This window comes from Molossus molossus, unplaced genomic scaffold, assembly GCF_014108415.1.
Source record: "Molossus molossus isolate mMolMol1 unplaced genomic scaffold, mMolMol1.p scaffold_m16_p_19, whole genome shotgun sequence".
NCBI classification, from domain to species: Eukaryota; Metazoa; Chordata; class Mammalia; order Chiroptera; family Molossidae; genus Molossus; species Molossus molossus.
Genome location: NW_023425354.1, coordinates 10051549 through 10077580, shown reverse-complemented (window position 1 = coordinate 10077580; position 26032 = coordinate 10051549). Strand labels below are relative to the sequence as shown.

At 48.2% G+C, this 26032-nt stretch overlaps 2 protein-coding genes across 5 annotated transcripts in view; one reads left to right on the top strand and one right to left on the bottom strand.

Annotated features, from left to right (window-relative positions):
* ARSG (arylsulfatase G) overlaps positions 1 to 26032 on the top strand; it is a 105999-nt gene that overhangs the window by 16311 nt on the left and 63656 nt on the right. The gene's annotated exons all lie outside the window — the stretch shown is intronic.
* On the bottom strand, positions 1758 to 18148 carry SLC16A6 (solute carrier family 16 member 6). 3 transcript variants are annotated; one of them, XM_036268099.1, is made up of 7 exons: positions 17800 to 18147; positions 17198 to 17320; positions 10091 to 10329; positions 8943 to 9086; positions 7721 to 7849; positions 4973 to 5791; positions 1758 to 3942 (listed from the first exon to the last, which is right to left on the bottom strand). In XM_036268099.1, exons 3-7 carry the CDS (start codon positions 10320 to 10322, stop codon positions 3692 to 3694), a joined length of 1575 nt encoding a protein of 524 aa, XP_036123992.1. In that variant the 5' UTR covers positions 10323 to 10329; positions 17198 to 17320; positions 17800 to 18147; the 3' UTR covers positions 1758 to 3691. The 3 variants fall into 3 exon arrangements, with proteins under 3 accessions (XP_036123992.1, XP_036123994.1, XP_036123993.1); XM_036268101.1 differs by lacking the exon at positions 17198 to 17320 and having other exon boundaries at positions 17800 to 18148; XM_036268100.1 differs by lacking the exon at positions 17800 to 18147 and having other exon boundaries at positions 17198 to 17338.

Genomic DNA, 26032 nt, shown 5'->3' with positions numbered 1-26032 from the left:
GACAGGAAAGGGGGGTGGTTAGTATAGATTTAAACTTTGTGCCTATGCCGGGTCTGAGGCCACTCGGCAGAAGTCTCACGGCACACTAAGGCCACCCCCACCTGCCGGGGGCCTGTGGACCTCGGCCGCGTCTCAGGGCGTCGTCAGAGTGGGCCTAGTAGAGTTCCGCGGGCTAAAGCAGGTGAAGATCTGAACATGCGGAGGGAGGGGAATGGTGGCCCCTCTTGGGCATGCGGGAAGACCGCCCTCACCCCAGAGCCACAAAACTTGGCTTCTCCCTGTGTGTTTCTGGAATTCCCCAAGCCTGCCTGGAATTCTTTGGGAGTTTTCTAAGCAAGACTGCAATGCGGGCCCAGGCTGGTGGTTGTGGCAGAGCCTCCCCCAGTAGTGAGCTTGGGGGGCGGGGCCTCAAGGAGTGCTCAGGGTGGAAGCTAGTGTAGCTCCAGAGGCTAATGCTTTGTGGGGGGAGTGCTTGACCCAGGAAAGATGGCATCCTTGGGCAGTGTGGGAGCAGGACTCAACACAGGGACGTTGGCAGCTGTTCCTCCAGCCCTCTCCCGGAAGCCACACAACTTAGCCTCTCCCCGTGTGACTCTGGCACCCCCTGAGCTGCAGTTCCTCCACTGGAGCCCAGGGCGGGTGCCTGCATGCAAGGGCTTGTGTGCACTGTCTCTTTAAGAGGATGCCTGGGTTTCCAGCAGCCTCCCCCGGGCTGATTTGCGTAGACAGATACTTTGTGGGCCCCTCTACTTGGCACTGGTGCTCTGGGCTGGCAGCCCCGTGTGGGTTTGAGACCCCTTGTTCTACAGTGGGGGCCTCTGCAGCTGAGATACCCTCCGAACAGGGGTTTTCAAACTGCTAGAGCAAGTTTATTAAGTTCCAGAGGCACCTTGGAGCTTAGGTGAGAGGAAGGTAAAGGCAACGCACCTGGGGGAAGTAGGGGGATGGGAAAGGTGTGGGTGTGGACTCTCAGTGGCTGCGTGTGGGTGTGGGGCCAGACCAGCTCACATCTGCACCCCTCCCACCAGTCTCCTGGCTCCTTGTGCAGCGCTTTAGCTATGACTGCTGTTCGGCTAGTCCTCAGATGGCTATCTCGGTCTTCTGTAATTCGGTTGTAATTTTGATGTGGTCAAGGGAAGTGAATGCAGCTTCCACCTACACCGCCATCTCGGTCCGAATCCACTGCCGATTTCTCTCTACGGCCTATGAGCTATTAATGGTTATTACATTTTTATGGCATTGCATAAGATCAATCATTGTATAAATCGAGTTTTAGGAAAATCAAAATTCAGTATCCATAAACTTGCATTGAAACAGCCGAGATACTTCATGTATATATTGTCTGGGGATAGTTTCCCACCACGGGAGCAGAGTGAATAGCTGGGACAGCCCTCATGGGCTCTGGATCTGTACAGAAAAAGTTCACCAACCCCTGGCCTGATAGTCTGTGCTGTTTACTTAGAGGTGAAACTGTTCTTAGGGTTATTCTGTAACTAAATAGTCCTAACTATTTCTAGTCATTACAGTTGATAGGCTTAGCTGTTACTCTGTGGCTACCTCAATATCATTTCATTCATGTATTTTTCAGCCAAGAAATAAACTCAACAAACACTTCTTGGAAGTGTTTATGTGTCTCTAGTAGAGTTAACATATTTTTCAGAAAATAAGTTGTTTTCCTAAGTTTAATGGGATCAAACACTGAATGCTGGTGAATCAACAAAAAAAATGAATCAGTCTCTTTAAATAAAAAAGCCATACATTTATTGCAAATCTAGAAGTACCAGAATGTCCCTAGTACAGAACAAATTAGCAATCCTGTTTTAAATCTTCTTCCAAACATTTAAAACCTTGATTATTGACAAACTGAAATCGGCATACATGTTTCTCATGCGGTTAACAGAATGGACAGAGAGCACACAGCTCAGAAGTCAGTTATAAATATTAAACTATATTTAACATTCATAGTAAAAATCGTTATAAAGTGCTGAAGTCATGTAAGTCTGCAACACTGTCACAAGCTCAGTCCTTTTCAAGCAGTGACAGCGATCTGTTACATCCACCTTGTTTTAGGTGTGTCTTTTTTTGATGGACACTGTGTCACTTCCTGTGCCACCCCCCCCAAAGATTTACAGATTGTCCTATTTCTATGGCTGATAAAATTCTGTACAAAATATAGCAGGTGGTGTTGAACTATGCCACTTCCATTTCAGTGCAGAGAAATATTCAAGCTTTGTGTACCTGTAACCAAACTAGGCTTGTTATATTGTTTCCCCCTGAGTTGTCATAAATTAACAGTGAAGATGAATAAGGATGGAGCAGCGAGCAATGACCATCACCTGTAGAGTGAGATTCAGTACACAGGAGTAGTAACCCACTTGTTATCCTCACACGTGCCTTCTTTACAGAAAATGGCTAAAATGAGAAATACTCTACATATAGTGTAACTGAAAAAAAAAAAAATCAACCCAATGATAAGTTAACCTGAAAACTCTGGCAACTTAGAGCAATCAAAGTTTATACAAGATGTAAATTGCAACCTGTTACTCATGATGGTAAAATAAAGTCCCTGCTGCCCCATGTGCAATACAGAAATGCTTCAGCAGTTAGATGGTTTTCTTGTTAAAATCAGAAATGCTTCAACAATTCGATGAAATATAATTCTGATCAAAGAAGATCCTCAAGTATTCTTAGGTAATAAAACATTATTTTAAAATGCTAAGGCAATTTGCTATTCATTCTTTTCCCACCATAAATAGCATGTTGCCTTTAATCAAATTGAAGAATCATTACAACTTGGCCTTATGGAGTAACTTTACTAGAGAAGTAGTAATTCTTTGAGGCCTTTAAAGGATTACAGAAGGGAGGTAAAAATGATGTTTATGTCCCAGATTATATTTCTTTTGACTACTTTAATCATCCTAGAATAACTTAATAATAAATAGTGGTTTAAATTAAAGACACTACAATCACATATTTCTGAATAATTAAAAGCAACAGGAAATGCATTTTTGAATGCTATTCTTTATATTCTGTGTGAAATACTTCTGGTAATGACTGGCTATAAAAAGAAGTGGGGATCTTCACATTCATGAGTTTCAAGTTTATATGTAGATATATAGATTCCCACATATTAGCCAAATGTTTGGTCTTAAAGTGTACGTCATTCCACTGAATATTTGGGAAATGAAGAGGCTATACGTTTTTAATGCAAACCTCTGTATTTTTCAAAGGGTTTTAAAGAATGTGCTCATATCTCTGAAACTGAGGAATTTTACGAGTGATTTAAGATTTTTTTTTTGAATGGCCAATTTCAATGACCTGGGCTCGCTATTGTTTGACAGTACAGCAGTTTATATATGTGAGAGCTCTTAAAACCACTTCTCCGTTTATGTCACTATTTTCAAATCGGAATGTGAACCACAGTCCTTCTGTGTGTCTTTGTATTGCTACGGAATACAGCCGGATTTAGGTATGGAAGAATATTTGGTTGTTTTTGTTTTGGCTTAAAGAACAAGCGAAAAGGAAAACTTAAACATCGAGAAGAGGATGTTGGTAGTGGTGTTCGTATGTACATTCCCTCTGAAATGTCGTTTTGAAGATGGGTGCCGTGGTTAGCTCCTCTGCACCACTGTGTCCCCCAGACAGCCCCGCCCAGCCAGCCAGCAGGGTGGCTGCTGTTAGAGGAAAGCCGTCATTCTGGCTCCGTTTTCATAGGAACTTTATGCTCGTTTTTCCCAAGGTCCATTTCAAGGAAGTCCTCAGGTGTGTCCTGTACAGCTCTCCCGTGGTAACTCTCGGCCTTCCCTTCACCGGCACGAGGGTGCCGGCACAGTCCCCTTTTACACGGTCGCACGAACGCGAGGCACACGGCAGCCACGGCCATGCCTGCCGCACAGGAGTAGAAGGCTCTGCTGTACATCCTACTGTGGTCCACCAGCAGACCTGGGAGGAAGCATTCACATGTTAGCACGTGGGCACACCTGCTCACCCGGGCTCCCCGCGCATCCAGAGCCCCTCGCTCCCCTTGCCTTCGTGGTCTTATCTTGTGTCTCTAAAGAAAAGAAAAAAGGGTGTTGAAGGTAGGAGTCTTTTCTAGGCTTGGGGCGGGGTGGAGAAATCAGTCTAACGTACAGCATGCTTATTAGCAGCTGAGATCATGGTGTCGCTAAAATGTCTTCGTGGGCTAATTGGTCCTTAGAGAGAATCTAAAACATGGGACTGTTAGATACATGCTTCTTTGAAAAGGTAATATTCTTAAGGGAGGAAAGAGCTCCATTATTTCCACCTGGGCTCATTTCAGGTGTCTTTTAACAAGGGGTAAGATTTCCAGGCACAATAACTTTAAGGATATTTCAGGTCTAAGACATGAAACATACCCATGTCCGTCCTACAAGGAAATAGTCTATAGCAATCAGCATTTAGCAGAGTGTTGCTCTGTGCTCTGACACCTTCCTAAGGAGGGAAGGTGTCAGGAGTCCCTTAGTTCTGTTGTTCCAAAAGTCAGAGGGTAATGAAGTCATACATCCATGGGTCCCCTGTAGCATTTATTTACAAGGCAAGGTGGTGGGAACGGCCCAGGCAGCTTGGGCTGCAAAGTGACCTGGTCACTGGTTTACCCTCTGACCATCGGCTCACAATCTTCGATCTTCAGTTTCCTCATATTTAAGTCAAGAGAGTTGCTCAGGTCATCTCTAATTCTACCAGCTCTGTAACTGTATGGAAGTAGTAAAATCAGTAGATGTTAAAACTAGACTTACACAGCTCAATTGATAAGGGAATAGTAAACATTACAGATTATATAATCTGTAGTACAGCGCCCACTTTATAATATAATATGACCTCCCTTTATAGCCTGGGAAACGATCTCCAGTCAGGTGCAGAAAGGCTACAGGTGTCCCACCTGTCCAGCTCGACATTTTAAAAGGGGGGGAGAGGACAGTAGACAAGGGTTTGGATTGTGTATTTAAATTACCGGCAAGGGGTGGTCCAGCTAGTGCTGCTAAGCTCTGGATGAAGACATAGACTCCAGCAGCAGAAGACATCTTCTCGATCCCCACAACATCATCTTCAGCGAGCAGTGGAATGTGGGTGCCCGCGACCGTTCCGATCATAACGCCGAAAAACACGCTACAGGACATTAAACCCCAGAATTCAGTAGCAAAAGTAAAGGCAAAGAGGGACACAGTCAACAAGACGACGAAGATGAGTTCAATGTAGATCTTACGGATGGGCTGGCTGTTGAGGACCAGACCAGCTCCAGTTCTCCCAAAAACCTCCGCGATTGCCATGGTCGATAACAGAAAAGCAGCTCGGTCCTCTTCGATGTTCAGACTGATGCCCAAGGGAATGATGTATAAGGAAGGGGCGAAGAATCCCAATGTTGCAAAGAGACCAAATAACGCGTAACAGATGAAACTTCTCTCTTTCAAGACTGAGAAGTCCAACAAGGGGCCTTTGTCGTCGCTGTGCTCGGAGCCGGTCTCTTCCAGGATCCGCTGCTCCACGTCGGCCTTCGGGTCCAGTTCCACGTTCGTGTGACTAGGCACGTTTCTAGGTGAGGTAGTTAGCTCTACTCCTGAGTCAATGGAATCGATTGAGGTGCGCGTTTTCTCGTTTTCAAGCATGTAATGTACTTCTTTTGGATTTTCGTGTCCCGTTACTTTCGGTGACCCTGGTCTTCTGATTATAATTGGCCTCAGCAACGCCCCGCAGATGACAATGTTCAACTGTAGTAGGCCCACGAGGAGGAGACTGGATCTCCAGCCGATGTTCTCCTTCAGAGCCGTGAATGCTGGGGTGGGCAGGGGGCAAGCAGAGGGGAGAGCAAGGTCAGACACCGACTCAAGACCCAGGAGGAAATACTGAGTAGAAATATGGATGTCGATTTAGAGTGAATGTTTGAAACAGTTTACTCAGGAGTAAACAGTCGACCTGTCCTATCCTTTACGTTTTGGTGCTTCTAGGAGAAAATGTGCATAATGACTATATATAACACAGCAGTTTTCAACCCCGGTCTCCAGAAGAGCTCCGGAGGGTACAGTTTTCCGGGGAGGGGCACAGAGGTGGAATACGTTTTTGACCTACAGCAAAGTTCAGGACACGGCGACTACATCTCATCGTGTGCCTCTGCTCGACAATGAAGCCCGACCAGAGCACAGCCATGCTCGTTCGTGTACCTAGTCTGGGGCTGCCTCTGCTGTGACCACTGAGTAGTTCTGACAGGGACTTCTGGTTCATGAAGCCGAGATATTTCCTCTCCGGCCTTTTAAAAATAGAACGCCCAACCTCAGAGCCGGAGCATTATCCTTCCAGTCATTCAGTCCTTAGTGGTAGTGCATTAAGCACAAAGTAAATGAAGAATCTGAACACTCAGTGGTTATCTCAGAATGAAGTGATACTTTGTGGAATGTCCCTAAGCACCTGAGTCGTCCTCCTTCCTGCGGTCAGTTGGGTGGGTCCTACGCTACTGACCAGAGGCAGCCTGGAGGGTGGGCTGGACACCAGAATGTGAGGGGGGCGGGGAGGGGAGGGAGGCCAAAGGGCGCACAGCCACAATAGGCCAATTCAGGCCCCACAGAATCTTAAAGGACCTTCATAATCATCCCCAAAGGTGAAATGATGTTCATTAGAACTTCATTTTTCTACAGTCTAATTCCTTGAGCACTGACAGTCAGGTATGAGAGACATGGGGACGATTCCCCAGAAGACAAGCTTTGTAGGACGCCCCACATTCCCGGGGCTCCACTTGCCTTTGTAGTGTATGTAGTGCTCACACTTGCTGTTTCCCCATTAATATGAAAAGGCTAGAATTGTAAAATATTTTTGGCAAGGGTATTTCAGGTGCTTTACATTCAGACGGCAATAACGGGTCTACTTTTCCTTTCTCCGATGTTTCTTGAGTCCTGTCAGGTGCCAGGGGTATGCCCAGAGCTAGGGACCAAAGCTGACCAACACGCCGTTGTCTATCTTTTGAGCACTCGGGCTACTGATTGAACCCTCAACATTTGATTTTGAAACAGTGAAAACAGGCAGAAAAGTGAAAAGAATGACACCAAATGTCTGCTGGTCCTCTACCTAAATTCAACAGTTAATATTTTCCCCTGTGTCTCTCTCTTTAATGCACTCATATTTTCATTTTTATGAACTATCGGAAAATCTTCAGACATTATGACATGCTACCCCCGAATACTTCTACATGTATCTCCTTTGAAGAAAGTGCAATCCACGGACACATCCATCGGAAACAGCAGAGTAAGGAATGAAGCTGGGTCTCCAAGGTTACCTATCACTTGTCAGTAATTCACAAGTTAACCTTAAGATAGGGAATTAAACCAGGGATAAAACGTCCACTGTGAGGTGACCCATACAAAGATAAAACCGACTTCATGGGCACAATGAAATGCTTGTCGAATCTGGCTCTTTTAGCATAGGAGAGAAATAGGAGGGACAACCTCAAATTGTTAAATCATTTATTTTGGAATGGATATGTGCCCTGTACTTCCTATTGGTGTAAACTTGGACTGGGATGAAAATGTTTGAATTCCTAACATAAGGGTGAGGGTGGCTAGATCCCAAAAACTGTGCCGGAGAAGAAAATACCCTTGTATTCTGCGCACAGTTACAGCCGTCCAGTGGCCAGCTACGGCCAGGTTAGTGCAGCAAGAATCGCTGAGTGGCTTCCCATTTCCCATGAATATACAGACTGTTGTGACCCACCTACCTGGTGCAAAAGCAAACATAGCAAAACATTCTCCTGTAGAAGCAACTGCAGTGACCATCGAACGTCTTTTGTCAAAGTACTGTGACAGAATAGTGAGAGATGGGAGGAAGCTAAAGCAGTATCCCAAACCTGCAAAAGTCAAAGAGAACAGTGAGAACCACACAGCTACTGACACCGGAAAGATGGAGTCAAAGACCTGGGGTTTTTGTGCTTATTTTTTAAATCATAAGTTCTGGGAGCCCAGTCATTAATTCTGGAAAAGGTGTTATAGCAGAGAAAATTGGATTTCATCCGAGGGCTAGAGAAGGTGCAACCGTTGTTTTGGATGCTAGGAGTATAAACACTGTTTTCTGTTTTGCATTTTTTTTTCACATATATACAATTCACAGTGGACATAACTCATAATGAATATAGTTTTTAGATATAAGACTTCTATTTGGAAATAACTGAGTTTTGATATGTGAAGAAATATATAAAAAATTTTAAGTGTGCAAAATAGCTATATACACACATATATATAAACATTTCATATCTATCTATGTTATATATATATGTGTATACATATTTCCAGAAATGTATGAACTCCTTTTAAAGTGAAAAGACGTTTCTCAGACCCCCAAGAATAACCCCATAGCTCGGCATCCTCAGACCCTGATGTGGGAAAGACTGGATAAAGAAATTAAAATCTTACTTTGTGACAATGATGTCTTTTTTATTTAATTTTTTTTTTTTTTTTTTGGCACGTGCCCCTAGTGGGAACCAAACCCGGGACTCTCTGGTCTGCAGGCTGATGCTCCAACCGCGGAGCCAAACTGGCCAGGGCCAATGATGTCTTTTGGTGACAAGCTACAGGAGTTGGCAAAAGTGCATTTACAGTTGTGAGTACACAAAACAGAATTTATTCTTATATCATTATTTATTAATTATTTTCCATATGAACAACTGTAAACCTCCTTTTGCCTACCCCTGTATTACCAAAGAGGTTTTCTTTCTCACTGGTAAATATTCAAAATGAGACACAAATTCTTGGGCATTGAGAACAGATTCTCATAGCCCCTGGAGTCCACACAGCCCCGTTCAAAACCCCTGGCCTGGGACACTATTTATTTGAAAGAAGAAAGGGAATGAGAGAAAGAAATACTACTTTGGAGTGAGTCCCTGCTTCCCTTCCTGGCCCTTCAAACTCAGTCTGGAAAACCTCTGAGCACAGAAAAATACTTACCAGAGATGATGCCAATTGAGATGTACATGTGGTACACCTGGCGGGAAAAGGAGGCCACCACCATCCCCGTGCTGACAAGCAGCCCTCCGGCCATCACCACCAGGCGGTGTCCGAAACGACTGCTCAGGACAGTGGACAGGGGAGCTGCATTGGAAAAGCGGAACAGGACACTGTAGCTCCCAGAGGGGTAGGTGTGTTAGTACAGTTCCTTCTTTCAAGTCTTGACCGTGGAAAGACAACATATAATATCTAACACATAAGCATTCGCTTCAATAAGATTCCCTCTCATGTGTCTTGAGCACGAAGAGACATGTACACTGTGTAACACATTTTACGCAGTGGTTACAGAAGTCAGTTCAGGGTTACAGTCGACCCTTGAACAACATGGGTTTGCACAGGGCAGGTCCACTTACATTCGAATTTTTCAAAATAAATGTACAGTTGGTCCTCTTTATCCCTGGGTTTTTGCATCTGCAGATGTAAGTAACTTCAGATCACTAACAGTATTTTCAGTCTGCCCTTGGGAGTCCACGCATGTGGGGGGCTGACCATGTGCGCTGCTCTGTGCCATTTTATTCATTTATTTATTTTTATTGACTTTTTAGGGAGAGGAAGGGAGAGAGAGACAGAAACATCGATGTGAGAGAGACACATCGAGTGGCTGCCACCCACACGACCCCAACTGAAGCCAGGGACAAACTGCAACCAAGGTACATGCCCTTAGTGAGAACCGAACCGGGCCTCTTCACGTAGCCACATTTTCATGTTTCCAACCTAAGCATGTTTTTGTGAGACCAGGGCCAGGAGGCCAAGCACTTCTGATGCTGCTTTTCAAAAAACAATTACATTCCCCACGGAACTGGGGGGTTACTGCTGTCCTTAAAGTAATTGACGGCATCCTAAGACTCTGCATACGGTAGGTGTCTACAGGTGTCTGTTAAATTGAAGGCTGTCCAGGCTGGCAATTAAGGCTCCCCTTCCTCCTTCAGCTCCTCTTTCTCTTGCCATCCTCAACCCCTTTAAAACTACTGCTTGAGGCCAGGGAGTGCCAAGAGGTCACAGAGGAAATGCATTACAAACACAAGGGATCCCATGACGTGGTTAGGCAAATTAAAATAAATAGTGTGGAAGGCGAAAGACGCACTAACCTGTAAATGTTAAGAAAAACACACATATCGATATTATCCATGAGATCCTACTATTAGATTCCTCAAAACTGTCCATTAAGTCATTAAAGAAGACACCAAATGACTTGATGACACCATAGGTAAAGACTTCAATGAAGAAAAAAGACACAGCTACTGCCCAGCCCCATCCTCCATCAGGCACTTGGGTATATACATTGGCTCTGGAACAAAGCTGTGATTTCTTCTCAGTCATTCTTAATCTGAAATGAAAAGTTCAAAAAATCAGAACAGCAACAGCAGGAGGGTTGGCGATTGTAATACTCTTTAGCAAACACCAGATAAGAACTACTTACTACACTTCTTAGCTTGATGAATATGTAAATCATGTGCAGTTAGTACAAAAGTCTTTGGATAATAAAAGATATAATGGAGCCCCCAAAGAATTTGGAAGTAAGACTTCCAAGCTGTGACAATTAAATGGGACCAACAAAAGCACCAGGGAAGATATGTGGAGGCAGTGTGAAGGTCAGAGAACAGCCAACTGCCCAAGCATCATGATGACCTTGACCTTGACAAGTTAGGTAAAGGAAAATGGCAGTCACCAAAGGACTGCTGATCAGAAATGAAACCTAGAAAAAGGCAGGCTAGGAGGCAAACATGTACCACCTTCCACGGGAATAGGCGCTCGAGATACCCTATATGTCTGTTTGTTTTTTATCCTCACCCGAGGACATTTTTACATGTATCTTCAGATAGAGTGGGAGGGAGAAAGGGAGGGAGAAAACATCGATGTGAGAGAGACACATTGGCTGCCACACACACGACCCCAATTGGGACCAAGGACAAACTGTAACCAAGGTACAGCGGGAACCGAACCGGGGTCTCTCTGGTCTGCAGGCCGGCGCTCTAACCACTGAACCAAACTGGCCAGGGCTACATCCTGTGCTCAATGCCTCTGACCGGATTACCCAGCTACCTCTCCTTGATCCCATTTCCCACTCAGTCTGCAACTTGATGACAATGATCGGCGCCCCATGTGGATGGACAGACATGGACAGAATGTAACTACAAATCCAGATGTGGTAACTGACTGCTGGGAGTTTGGCATGAGTAAGTTAGAAAGCTGATCAGCAGTTGGTACATTAGCCATTGATTTTCCATGCACACCACAAGGCTGCTGTAGAAGACAGTGGCCAACTAAGGCACTGCCAACTTGTGGGGCCCAGGCAGCCAGTTCACTTAACCTTGTATTATCCCTGAGCTCACTGGGCTTGCCATTCAAACTGCAGCCAACAAGCGGACCTGTACGCTGACACCACTAAGTGAGAGGAAACATTGTATTTAACACTGGAGGGAGCGTAGCTTCAGTTCTGCTCTGGGCTCTCTGCTGGGCGCTCACACGAACACTGGATTCCAAAGACTCTGCACATACTTTGCAACAGTGACGTGTGGTTTTAGCCCAACTAAAAACTAGTGTCTAAAATAATGAGTCCATGGTTTTAAGGTCTTAATGCTAACCCACCTTGCGTTGAATAATGCTCTACAATTACTTAGGGGTGTCAGGGTACAGGTCTGCTTGTTCTGACGTTTCGCTGCAGTTTGAATGGAAAGCCCAGTGAGGTCAGGGATAACGTAACATTAAGTGAATTTTGGTGGGGGCGGGGGGTTGTATCCTTTCCGTAGCCATAAAGTTGTGTTAAGCACAAAGGCAGGTTTTATCGATAAATGGAAAGCCATTGAAAAATAACAGGACACAACCTCATCATCCAGTGGATCTGCCAATTTCTGGTGTTAGGATCTAACAGTCTGAGTTCATTCTGTAAATGTCAGAAAGCAGCACCTCCGGCCCAAGTTAACACGGTTCCCCCTACTGACAGCACCATTCCCCCAGCAGCCTACTACTTTGAAAGGACTACCTGCTCGCTTTTACCCTGTTGCTGCTAAGTATCTGGCTGCATCACACAGAGCATACAATGCTTTAAGAAGCTTTACGAAGCCTTACGCTCCACGGCAAAGGCCTTCGCGCTTCCACGCGTGCGCGTGTCATTCCTGAGAGCAGTGGGAAGCCGGGAGGGCAGGGAAACAGCTCCAGATGTTGCTGGGAAGCTCCAGAGCACTGGTCATTCCTGTTTCCCATCCTGGGAAGCTCCTGCTTCGGGATGGAGCCCTGACCTGGGCCCTTCAGCAAATGCGGTTCTCGCTGTACCCCTCCCTCTTCAGACTTCCAGACCCACTCCCAGGGTGAGGCAGCTGGAGCAGGAGCAAGGGCAGCACTAGACTTAAGATCTAGAAGAGAGCCGTCATCCCTGGGGAGGAGGGCGGGAGGAAGCCACAGCCCAGTCCTCCGCCTTCACTCCCTCCCCTTCAGCCCCCTCCCAGGCCTGGTCTGGGCTCTTCCTTAGGAAGAGCCTCCTTTACTGGCCTCTTACTGGTTCCTCCCCTCCCCTATGGTTCATCTTTCTGGAACGTTGCATTGTTGCAACTTTTTTTTTTCTCACTAATGAACCTGACTTTCATTGTCTTTCAGAATTGAACCCCAGCCTGTTGAAGCCTTATTTCTGTCTGTTCTAAGACTTGACCCAGCTGCCGTGGCCAAAGTGCACACCTCCTTGCCCTCCAGGCTCTAACCACCTTGCCTGTGGCCACGCCCTTTCCCCAGGCTGGGTGCCCCTCTACAGCTAGCTCCTTCCAGGCCCGGTGCCATCAGAATCCATCTTCCTCGGTGCTTCCTCTGACTCAGTCTAAAGGGCTTTCTTCATGTGACAGATATCATTTAGTAATTGGGTATGGTTTCCTTTAATGAGTCTCTTATTTGGTCAATTGCATTTTAAGCTCCCAGAAAACAAAATCTGGGTTCTCTGTCTCTGTAGGTCACGTCCTCCTCCATTCCCAAGCACCTTGCACATAACTTTTACTTATTGTTTTCCAAAAAGTACCTACTAGTGCCAAGCCCAACGCTAGGCCTCGGGAATTCTGTAGTGAAAAGACAGAGGGGTCTCTGCCTCCATGGACTAAAATGTTTGCTGATGAGGAGGAGGAGGAGGAGACTGGAGACTGAAGTGCATGTGTGAAACCATTCAGCCACATCCTCCCAGAGTTCAACACACTCAGACACACAGAACTATCCACAGCTTCGATCGTTCTAACCTGGAAGATCTTAAGAGTCATCTTAGAGGGCTTAGGACTCACCTGGACATAAACACAGTGGGATAATAAAACAAAACATGTTGGAACAACATTGATGAGGGCCCAAAGAGACAAACTGAATCTCACGGCCTAAAACGACTCAGGAGGAAGGCAGGATCTTTTTGTTGGAGTGCATTTAGACCGCTAGGACTCACCGCACTTTCTGTACGAGGATGAGTTTATCTACCCATCGCCAGAAGCTTCTGCGTCCGGCCAACATTTCAGTTCTGGCGATGGGTGTACATTCCTCTCTGTGCCTGTCATGATCAGTGGTTTGCTTGTGCACACCTGGGGGGGGGGGGGGCATTAGGATTAGCTGGTAGTCCCAGAATGGAGTTGGACTTCCAGAATGTGAAAGCTGGAAGGGAATTTGGATCTCATCCTGTCAATCTCCTTGTTGTATAATGCTGTTCATTTTGCAAAATGGGAAAACTGAGCCCCAGAGAGGTGAAGGGACTTGACCAACATGGTCCGGAATGAAATCTGCTGCCTGGGCCCGGCTGTATCAGCAACCAGAACAGCATTTTAAAGGCCAAGAGGGGGTGTTTTATATAGAGATTGTGAAAAAACATTTTCTTTTTCCTCAAAAATAAAAGCTCCCTTGACTTCTGTGTGTCAAGGGAGAGGTCTGTGACCTGATGCGCCAGTTCACTGTGTGACCTTGCAAAGTCACTGCACCTCTCTGGGCCTGAGCTCCTCATTAGTCAAATCTTTAGTCAGAGATTTCCTGGAGAATCTTAAGGAACATTTTGGGATTCAGCACTGAGTTTTATTACAAGCCTGATTCCTCAGGCCAAAGCTGGGGCTCAAGGAAACCGGGAGCTAGGAAGAAGGGGCACATGCTAGATGCTCTTGGAAATGTGGGTGAAACGCAGCCGGACCTTGGAGGGACCTGATCAGCTAGTTAGAAGATGGCAGCATTTTGACTGCTCGACTCCTGTGCTTTCTGAGCCCCTTCAGGGTGTTTGATTCCTTTAATTTTTAAAAATTTGCTTTACATCTGTGCTACTGTCCTGAAGCTAGATCCAGATGTAAATTTCACCTGCATTCTTAGGTTTTTGGAGGACAGAAACCTTCTTGTTACTACGGGGATACCACAAAAAACAGATGACCCCCCCCCAGAACCCAGTCCTACTTTCAAGTTTATGACTTTATCATCCTAAAGCATGTTATGTGTCCTACTAAATTTAGCTTTGAAGACAAGACCACAGAATAGAATAACAGAGTAACCTGATTTCTAAAACATACTGCATCATAACTTCTGTATTTTGCACGCAGGATTACACAGGACAGGCACCTACAGGGTAGTCAGCGGCTTGTTCCAGACCAAGTGCCTGGCACACGTTTGAGTCTTGGGGTGCTCCTGAGCAACGCACCGCTCTGTCCTTAGAAAACCAAGTCAAGTGAGGAGGTCCCTGCTGGCAGAACTCCGCGCTTTCCTGCTCTGGGCTTTCTCCCACCCATTCGGCAGCCCCCTGGGTTACCAACCTGTCAGCCTCGACAAGCCAAGAAACCAAGGCCTGACTTCTGAACTCAGTTACTCAGAAGCCTCTCTAGATGCTTCCAGAATAGGGAAATACCTGTCCACTTCGGTTTTATGGTCATGCAAGTCTTCCTGATGAGAAGGAATATTAGTGTACTGTGTGGGGATCTAACCCGTGCGGCCAGTTGAATGACTGCGGTTTGGGGTGAATTACTCTGCTCCTGGATGGTCAGTGTCCTCATAGGTGAACAATACAGATGAACGAGATTCCAATGATCTCAGATCTCTTCCTGCCCTGAAAACCTGTAATTCCATGGTCGTCTTTGACCCTGATTTGCTCTAAGCCACCCTTTAATTTGTTTTCAACCTATGTTGAGTCCTTTGACGCAAAACCCACGGGTGTCTTTTTGAGGCCCATGGGCATGCATTATTTGTGAAATTGTTTACAATCTTGGGGAAATCACTTGGTCTCTAAACTCCATTATCTGTGAAAGTGGGGGGTCAGACATGGCAGTCTAAGATCCCCTCAACCGTCAAACTCTGTGATTCTGAACCAGGTTCCTGGCTATCATCTTGTCTCCACCCTAATGGTCTTCCAGAGGAAGGATAACAAAGTACTCTGGGCCGTTTGGAGTATCTCCTATGGCCATTTGGTTGTCTTAAACGTAAATAAATGAATAAATGAATATTCTGCCCAGGCTTGTTAGGCTGCTATGCCCGGGGATTTCACTGTGATTTGATTTGTTGAGAAAAGACTTGACCCCAAGGGCATGAAGAATGCAAAACACTGGATTATAATAAACCATCAGAGTGACAGTCCAGGGTCAGTTCAGAGTCAAGTTCAAAATGCAAGTTTTGGGTGGAAATGGCGTGGCCGCTGGTATAAGCAAAGCACTGCCACCATCCATTCTTCTTCAAGGCATAGCCTGGAATAACAGCTTTCGACCAGTTTCTCTCCCCAGTTGTCAAAATCAGTCTGTCTTTAGGTGAAGCGCATTTGAATTCTCTGTTAAAAACAACGCCACCACCAAACCTAACCTGTAGGGCTGCCTCAGCAGAATCACCGGATACAACCGATTCACCCATTTTACAAGATCATGATGTTGAAACCCGAGCCCCTAATTTAAGTGTCCTCCTCCGGAGTTCCACTGAGGAAAGTCCTCTTTGGGAAACCACAGAGGGAAAGCTCAGGGTTAGTGGTACTCATTAAGATAGAGGGAGCTTTTCCACTTGGCTGCATTGTTTATTTACATACTGTAACTCTCTACCTTGGCCGCCCTTCTCGTAGTTATGAGAAGAGGTATTTCTGTATCCGCCAGACAGGATGTATTGTTGACCCCAAAAATGTCACTTAATGGTGCTTGGGACATGGGGAGGTGCATCACTTAGAGATTTCAGCATAAGCACTTGGTATTTTTGGGCAAACAAATCACTCATTTTATTATGATTTGCAAAACAGTAAGATTGCTGGGAAATGTCACTCTCCAAGAGAGAAGCCCTCTTTGGGGAGAGCTGGCACGCGTGCCCGGCAGTGCACACACAACCAGCTTCCTGACAAGTTGCAGTTGCTCTTCCGCAGTTGGCTCTGGGGGAGCTTTTTCTAACACTCCGTGTTGGGTGACATTTTATATGCCACCTCACAAACTTCTATCACCTGTCTTTGGGGTTGGTGGGGGTTTCGTTTTCTGTTTGTTTTTAATTTAAAAGAAGAAAAGAAACCGAGAAGGAAATAACCCATTTCCTCTGTGAAATCATCCTCCCTCGCTACAGAACTTCAGCTTCAGGGGCGCTTTTCTGTGGTTGGCAGCTCAGGGAACCTTGGAAGTTGAGCGGAGCTGGCTTCAGCCACTGACAGGTCCGACCATCAAGGTGGGGGACCTGTGCTCTGCAGGGAAATGCCTGCCTTCCCCCAGGGGGGTGGGGGTCACGCTGACGCCCCGGAGTGAGCTGTGGGTGGGAGAGGCATGGAACCCACTTTCCCTCGCGCTGCCTCAGGGGCTGCCCCGCGTGCGCACTCGAGCCTAGGGAAGGTACCGCTGACATTTGGCACCTGGGGCGCGCAGGCAGCTTCATGCAGAAAATCCAAGCAGGCGCTTAACCCGGCGCCCCGGATTTGCCCCGCGGTCTAGAGCCCCTAATCCGGGGCTGGGCACACTCAAAGGCCAAGCGTGCCTTTAGGTGTTTTCCGGACCCAATCGTATTAGGGCCAAGATCATTCAACTCTCAGCTACCCACACCGGCGAGAGCGCTTCATCCCGGTGGCCCTGAGCATTCGCAACTGTCAGAGAATATTTTTCGGAATAACCTCTCCAAAATGTTAAGATGTTCACCGCTCGCCTCTGCCTCCCACCACCCACCCGGCAAAAAAAAAAAAAAAAAAAAGCTTCTAACACATTAAAATAAAAACCCACACCCCGTAATCAAAGTTTGAAACATGTAAAATAATAAAACCAACTCACCAAGTTAGAAGGGCAGAGAATAAACCCCACAGGCTCCCAATAAGGCGTAGGCTTGGCCTCCCCTCCTTATAAGCCGCTGGGTAACATGAGAAAGGTTTAACTCCTTAGGGCGTGGGCCCGAGCCTATGGCAAGTTGGTTCAGGAGAGTGTCACCGGCGCCCGCCCGCAGCGCCCCGCCCCGGCGACCCACCTACTCCCGCGCTTGGGGCACCCCGGCCGCATCCTCCCCCCCGCCCCCCACCCGCCGGCACCCGGGTTTGCGTGCTGCTGCCCGCCTCCCGTCCCCGCGTCGCTGCCTCTCTCTGATCCTATACCGGCTGCAGCCGGTCTCTGCCGGCCTCGGGGGCGCGCCGCCGCCGACCATGTGCTGCGAGCGCCGCGGAGGAGGGGGCCTGCCTGGAGCGCGCGCGCCGGCCCACGTGTACCCGGTCCGCACCGGGCGCGCGCCCGTCCTGAGCCAAGCCGGGGGTCACGGAAGGTAACGGCATTGCTGTCCCGCGCCCGGCCACTCCCGCCAACGCCGCCGGGGTCCTGGGCGCGCCGCCAAAACCCCGCGCGGCTTTGCGCGCCTGGCCCGAGCAGACCCCAGCGCCTCGCCGCACCGTTAGTGGGGACCGCGGACTTGTTTGGGGGCGTCTGCACCCTTTCTGCCAGCACTCCCTGACCGTCTTCCTCCTCCCAGCTCCTCCGCACTTCCAGTCCCACCCGCGTCCTGAGGATTTGGGGTGTGGGATGAGGGTCGCCGGCGATGGTCTCCGGCGGCCGTAGCGGTTCCGCGGGCAGAACAGGTTCTTTCCAGTTTGAGCGTGAGCTGCGCGCGCCGCGCCACAGCCCCCAAGTTCCTTCTCCAGGGCCAACTTCCCCAATTTCGTCAACTCGTGCACACGACAATTCCCGTTCCGGAAGGGGGTAAGGAGTGCCGCAGTGGCCCCGGCGGCCGCGGGTGTCCCGCTGTCCCCCTTTCCTGCAGCAGCAGCAGCGGCGGCATCCGCGTTGAGCGAAGGGATGCGAGCAGCCCGGCTGAGTCAGCATCCCCGGCCGGGGGCGCACGCGTACGGTCTCCGGCGGGAGCCGAAGTTCACACAGGTGCACGGCTGCCTAGCCTGCGGGGCGCCCCCGGAGCAGAGGGACCCGGGCGTTTAGGGAGTCCGTGCCCCTCATCCCGAAGTTCCCGACCCCAAAGGCACCGTGAATTCAGCAGATACTGCACTGGAAACCTCAGTCACGAACCCTCCTAGGGACAAAGCAGAGGTCGGGTCTCAGGCGTTTCGGAGCCCGCGGGGGCGCAGACCGTGTTTCCTGGTGCCCACCTCAGATCCCCAGGGCCCATTTGGCACCTGCTTGGGGGGGGGGGAGGCAGAGGCCTTATTCCCCGCATTTCCCTGCCGTCTTGGTACGGGCTGCTCTCTTCCTTGGGGTTCGGATATTGTGGCTGTGATGTCCAACTCCAGAGACCCTACTCAGCGAATGCGCGCATGGAGGGTCTCCACCAGGAGGGATGGGCCCGGTGAATTTTGATAAAAACGCCTCTTTGCTCGCTGTCTGCTTTTCCTCATGATTTGGGGGAAGTGTGTACAAGGTTAAATGCCTTTCTGTGCTGTCAGTAACTCCGGAGAGGGTTAGGTGGGGGCAGGTGTGCTGGTGTAGAATGCTGGTGGAGCCATAAGCTAGGGGCTGCGGATTATCTTTTCAACCTTGTGGGAGTAACTAAACTTCTTAGAGCGTCAACTTCCAAATCTATAAAATGGGGACAATGGTTGGTGGTGCTCCCAGAATTGAAAACTTGAATTTATGATGCCTGTAAAGTTCAGATCAAAGTGACTGGCATCTGGCTAGCCTGCCGTACCCATTAGTTCTCATTGTTTTATTTTTTTATGGCTCACCAAGTCCAATGACTCCTCACACACCCTGTTCCCACAGCATGTGGGAACTGATTGCAGTCCCTAAAATGAAAACCCTTCGTGCCAAAGTGGGACAGACTGCAAGTGTAATCTTTGATATTTAGGATCTTACTGAGCATTGGGTCCTGCCACTGTATTCAGTGTGGAAATGTCGTGTTTACTATGACACAGCATCCAGTACGTCTGAGTCTTGCTTATGAGCCTAGTGGTGCAGCCCAGCAGTTACAACTGAGTGAGTCCAAGCAAGTCAGGAGAGGTCTTGGCGCATCAGCTTCTGGATTTTAAACAGAAGAAAGGTGGCTGAGGGGAATGCATGACTGGGAAAGTCACGTCTGAGTACTTGACCAGCTGGCTGTTGGGGGGACAGAACTGTAATAATACAATAATAATCATGCATGCTCACTATTATTTTTCCTAATGTTATAAGTAACTTTCACAGGTTTGCTTTCCCCCCAACATTTTATTAAGTGCCTTACATGTGACCCAGTTTTGACCCCATCCTCAGACTTAGGCAGCTGACACGCATCCCCATTTCCTAGATGAGAACTGTCGAGGCGGGGAGCTCCGGAGGGACTTGCCCCAGGTTTCTCAGCATTTACACGTGCTGGCCCACTTTGCAAACAGAGCTCATCTAGAGATTACGTGTGCCACCCGTGTTGGGTAGCGCAGCGTTGGCTGAAAGACTCGGCCCTGCCGGCCACAAGCCAATGACTTGTGCCTGGTCAGGGGCTGCCTTCACCTTGTTCCCTCAGTCCTAGTGAGACCAAGCATGAAAACCCCTGCTTATTCCGCTCCTCCAGGGACAGCGAAGAGAGGAAAAACATTGCATTGCCATGGTGATCACCTCCCCAAACAAAACTACCTCTGTTTAGTTCTAAATCCGAACAAAAGAACCTTTGGAGTCTGGAGTAGAGAACCAGAAAAATCATGAAATTAAGTCAGGGGTTCCTCTCCCCGCTTAGCCTCTTCTATTGTGTCTGTGGCAGCTGAGCCCCTTGGCCCTGTACTTGCAGTGGGCAGGGCTGAAATGATGCCCTGAAAAAGTCCCTCCGCATCTTCTCTGGAAATCAACGGGCTCGGAGAGCCATCCCTACTGTTCTCTTTCCTAGTCGTCTCACTTAGGGGCATTTGCATGAAAACAGATTCTTTGTACAAAGCTGGCCTGCCTGTTCTCTGTCAACATTTATAGAACTTCTGGTCTTCATGTTGGATTGCCAGGCAGATATGACCCTGGCTTGCAAATAAGCTCACTGCATTTACCAGCCCGTGAGAACTTCAACTTTGGGTAAGTAGATTGAAAGGAATCTTGTCTGGAGCTCAGAGGGGGAGCAAGCCTGTTTTGGAGGGCTGGGTGTTCAGAGCAGCCACTGAAGAGGGGGAGCGTTTGAGGGGCCTTCAGCAGGAGTACTTGACTGCCCTGAACATCACCTCTTTCTTGAACTTGACTGACTGTCAGAATGCACAGTGGCTCGGGCCTGGTGCGCCATTAGCCTGGCACAGCTACGGGCCTTCCCTGCTTGACCAGAGCCAGGAGGGCATCCGGGTGACCTGCTCCACCTGTGAGGCCTTGGGGAGAACACTGAAGTAGTATGTCAGGGAAACCGCCTTTCCTCAACTCAAGATGTACCCCCCCCCCATCCATCTTGTTAAAGATGCATTTCCAATAAACCTGTCTTATGCTTACTAATTTATAAGAATTATGTTTTAGTTTCAATTAGTACAGTAATAATTGTGATACTAACTCACTTCAGAAGGGATTTAAAAAAAATACTTGGAGTAAAGTAAAATATTAAATTTCAACTTATATACAGTATCTGTTTCAGAGGAACAGGATAAGGTAATTAAATACTTTTGAACATAAAAGTACATTGTATTGAGATAGAATGGAAGTAGAGTTTTGAAAAAAGGAAAAATGATCTAAAATTTTTGAACTAATGGGAAGTGTTGTCATGTAATTTCTAAATGGATGTTGGTGGTTTTCAAATTCCTCTGGTGTTCATATTACCCTTGATACATTTAAAAGAGTGAGTTAAGAATTCTACTAGACCCGGTTGGTGGGGCTCGGTGGTTGAGCATCGACCTATGCACCAAGAGGTCGCTGGTTCGATTCCCAGTCATGGCACGTGCCCAGGTTGTGGGCCTGATCCTTAGTGGGGGGCATGCAAGAGGCGGCCAGTCGATGTTCTCTCTCATCAATGTTTCTCTCTTCTTCTCCCTTCCTCTCTAACATCAATAAAGGAAAGGAAAAAAAAGAATTTTACTAGAAATGTAACATTTACAAATGCAATTGAAAGGAGATATTTTGCAGCTATTTAAGTTAGGATGAAACACTGAAGATAACTTAGAAATTGTATGAGGGTAGTGTGGGCTGAATATTGGCTCTCGCTCCGCCCCCCCCCCCCCCATCTCCAAATCCATAGGTTGAAGCCCTAACCCCCAATGTGATGGTATTTGTAAATGAGGCTTTGGGGAGGAATGAGGATTAGATGAGGTCATGAGGTTGGGGCCCTTATGCTTAGATCTGTGCCTTTATAAGAAGAGGAAGGAAGAAATCCCTTTTTCTGAGCACACACGGGGGGTGGGGGGGCAAGGTCATGTGAGGACACAGCCAGAAGGCAGCTGTCTGCAAGCCAGGAGGAGAGCCCTCCCCAGAACCTCTCCATACTGGCATCCTGATTTCAGACTTCCGGCCTCAGAACTGTGAAGAAGTCTGTTGTTTAAGCCACCCAGCCTGTGTTACTTTGTTACCGCAGCCTGAGCTGAGGAATACAGAGGGTGTTTCATGTCTTTCCACATTCTTTTTCCTTTTTTTTCTTTATTGATTTCAGAGAGAGAGGAAGGGAGAGGGAGAGAGAGAGAGAGAGAAACGTTGATGAGAGAGAACATGGATTGGCTGCCTCCTGCATGCCCCCCACTGGGGATCAGGCCCACAACTGGGCATGTGCCCTGGCCGGGAATTGAACCGGTGACCTCTTGATGCATGGGTCGACTCTCAACCACTGAGCCACATCGGCAGGGCTCCAAATTCTTTTAGAGCATACTTAAGCAAAAAACTGCAGGTCACCGAGTATGGTCCATTATTAATATGAAGATAAGAAAGATGAACCTGACCTTGAATCCCAGTTCTACCCTCACCAGCCAGGTCACCTCCGCTCTCAGAGATAATACCTGCTGCATGGGCGGGAACGGGGGGAGCTGAACCCTGGGTGGCTGACTGAGTTAATGTGCCTGTGTAAGGAGTTTAGCAGCTTAGCCCTGTGCTTGGATCACTGAGGCTCGGGAACTCTTGGCTGGGAGGTTGAGGAGGGCGGAGATCAGTGGAACCTAGAAAGGCAGGGAAGAACTTGCAAGGGGTGGCCAGGGGGAGGAGTGGGGGGTGAACCAGGCGAGAGGCAGGCAGGGGGTAAGAGAGCATGCTGGATTTGGGGACAGGGAGGAGAGGGTGGCGATCTGGCTTCTGTTACACCTGGGTGTGTGTCGTTCACTCTGCAGTTAAGTTTTGTTTGATTTCAACACTGATATTTGTTCCCAGACATCTCAGTACTCAGAGTTGACTGCTCCTCTCACTACTTAAAAAGAAAAAAAGAAAAAAAAGAACATTCCTTGAGGAGGCATCTATAAACTCTCCCGCACCTGTCAGAGAAGTCCTCAACACAAACCAAGCAAACATCGAAATTTTCAGAGCCGAGTGGTATGCATCGCACTGGTTTTAGGACAAATACACGTCATACTCAACTTCCATGCGCAGTGGCAGGTTGCGAACTCACTGGGAATACTGGGAAGTGCTGTGCGTGTGACTATCGGGTTTGGCCCCGATTCCATCAGGCTTTTTGGGGTAATGTTTGGCGTTGCCCCACCCATCATGTCCCTCAAGGCCCAGGAGTTAGAAACCTGCTCTCCAGCCGTGTCCCTTGCCAAAGGGAGATGCTGGCTTGCCCATCGTGTCCGAACACGCAGCCTGCCCTGCTGTTCCTGGGACGATACACAGCGTGAGGTTTCTCCTTGGACTCTTGGAGCAGTTCAGTCTCATTTCCAGATGAATGGGGTGGTGACACAGAGACCTGGGAAGGGCGCTCCAGGACTGTGCTGTGGACAGGAGGCCAGGGGGACGCTTCCCTGCCATGGTTGGTGGAGAGCTGTGGGCTCCCGAGGCGAGTCTCTGAATGCTTGTAAGGGTATGTGGCAGGACTGAGTGTAGGAAGCACCCATCCTTCCACCCCGTGCCCATTGCTGCTCTGTCTGGGCAGTGTCTGCTCATCACAGTGTACTCAGGAGCTGGACTGGTGGGCACGGTCATCTCCCAGACCACACAGCCCAGAGGAAGTGGTCCCTCCTCGCAAAGTGATGCCTGTCTAGGTCGGAAGACAGGCCGCGTACGTGATACCCCAGACAGCACAGCATCTCCACAACTGCATTGTGCAAGTGAGCATCTCAGAAAAAGGGGAACTTGGCAAGGTCATCTGAGGTCTGGGAAGTGAGGAGAGGAAGCTGGGCTTTCGGGCTGGGTGGAGCAGGCCTGGCCATAGTGGTTCTTGTTAGATGCACCCGTTGGGCCGTTGAACACCCTCTGTGCTGGTACCGCGATCATGCAGTGCGTGAAACAGACAGACACGCCTAAGGAATTGACATCCTCCAGTCCTGGACTCTTACTGGAGCCCTCGCCATGTCATTGGCATTGGACGTTTCTGATATTAAAATGTAATTTCCGCCCTGGCCGGTTTGGCTCAGCGGTTAGAGCGTTGGCCTGCGGTCCGGAGAGACCCGGGTTCGGTTCCCGCTAAGGGCATGTACCTCGGTTGCAGTTTGTCCCCGGCCCTGGTTGGTCGTGCGGGTGGCAGCCACTCGATGTGTCCCTTTCACATCGATGTTTCTCTCTCTCTCTCCCTCCTGCTCTATCTGAACAAAGAATGAAAAAGTGTCCTCGGGTGAGGATAAAAAAAAAAAAAAAAAAAAATGTAATTTCCCCTTTCAGTTCACATCAGTGAAGGGAGAGTTCCCCCACACCCTCTCTACATCTCTGCTTGACCTGTTAAATTAGCCAAAAACCAGAGTCGCTGGTCGGCAGTGTACTCCAAGGACCGTGTCCGCGGTCACCGGGGCCTGCCTGGGCAGCCACCTGGCTCCCGTCTTCCCCAAATGGCACAGACAGCCGTGGGGCTGTGTGACGAGGAACTGCAGCGTGGAGGCTTAAACTGCAAACCGAATGCCGTTTCCCTTCCCCTTTGGGATGCTTGGAGCGCCTACCTCCCCTGGGTTCAGGATCCATCGGCACAGCATGCTGCCCAACCGCTGTCACAGAGGCGGCCCGTGGCTGCGGGGAGTCCGGGCTTCACCATTTGTTTTGCCTCGTATTAATTGTAGTAACGCTTTGGGCTTGCATAGTACTTTTCCAAAGTGTCCTGTTGGCAAAGTGTCTCTTTGTGCCTGAAACGGCCAAGAGGTGGAATCATAGGAGCCAACATTTCTGAGCACTTGCCGTGAGCTGATCTGTGTGTTGGGTTATTTCACGCTCGTGTTTTGTTTGGGGTGGAGGAAGTTTACTTTGGCTCTGCTTTTTGGGTGAGTGGGAAACTGAGGTACAGAGTGATTCAGTAACTTATCCAAGGTCACACAGCCAGCAAACGACTCTGCTGAATCCTAGACACACATTCTGCTCAGGCCGACATAGCCCAAAAATCAGTTCCCCAAAAGGCAAATTTTCCAAGTAATCACTTCACTGGATGGAGCATCCCGCCACCCCCCAAGTTTTGGTCTCATCCCTTCTTCACCTGCCTCGCCCTCAGAGGTTCTGAGATAAAGACTTATCTGGAGTCTGTCTGCGTCAGCTTGGGCTGCCATAATAAAATACCGGAGATGGGCTTAAGCAACAGACATTTATTTCTCACTGCGAAGTCTAAGATCAGTGCCCTGGCTGACTGGGGTCCTGGGAGGGCCCCCTTCCTGGCTCCCAGACTGCCCCTTCTCACTGCATCCTCACTGCATCATCTTGGAAAGAGCATGCTGTCTCCTCTTTCTTCACGGAAGGGCGCTAACCCCATCACGAGGACCTCATCCAACCCTGATTACCTCCCAGAGACTCCATCTCCAATACTATTACTTCGGGGGTTAGGAATGAACTTACGAATTTGGGGAGCATACAAACATTCAGACCATGACAGAATCCAACATATTTCATTGTAGAGGGGGTCAGATCTGGGAAAAGGATTAATCTGACAAAGCAGAAAAGTTCGTGTGCAGCATTTAAGAGAACGTTCCCCATTCTCTTGAAAGATGAAACTTTGCCACATGCACCTCGGATCGGTGTTGGTAAGACATGGAGAAAGATAAGATGTTATGAGGTGGACCTGCCCCCCAGAATCAAACCTGAGCCTGATCTTACCTCTAGATCCACAACTCAGTTCACAGGGAAAATAGGGGAGTAGGGAACATTGTAAATGACATCCTGGGGTGCAGTCAGCCGGATCCAAAATTTAAGAACTTTTATAGGACAACAACCAAATTGGTAAGTATATTGTAGGGAAGAGAGGGGAGGAACTTACAGAAGAAAAGGGAAAAGTCACATGAACCAAATGCAATGTGGGGTGGACTTTATTTATTTATTTTTTTAAAGGCTAGCCAGGCTTTTATTTCATTTATTTATTTTTTGGTACGTGCCCCTAGTGGGAACCAAACCCGGGACTCTCTGGTCCGCACTCCAACCGCTGAGCCAAACTGGCCAAAGCTGGGGTGGGCTTTGGATCCTGATCAGATCAAAGCGACTGTAAAAGAATCATTGATTAGGCAAGGAAGGACATTTCAACATGGATTGGGTTTTTTATATTAAAAAGTATTGTTAATTTTTAAAACGGGCTATTAATAGAATTATAGTTATATTTTAAAAGCATCCTTATCTTTTAGAGAACCATATAGAAATGTTTAGGAATGATATTACATG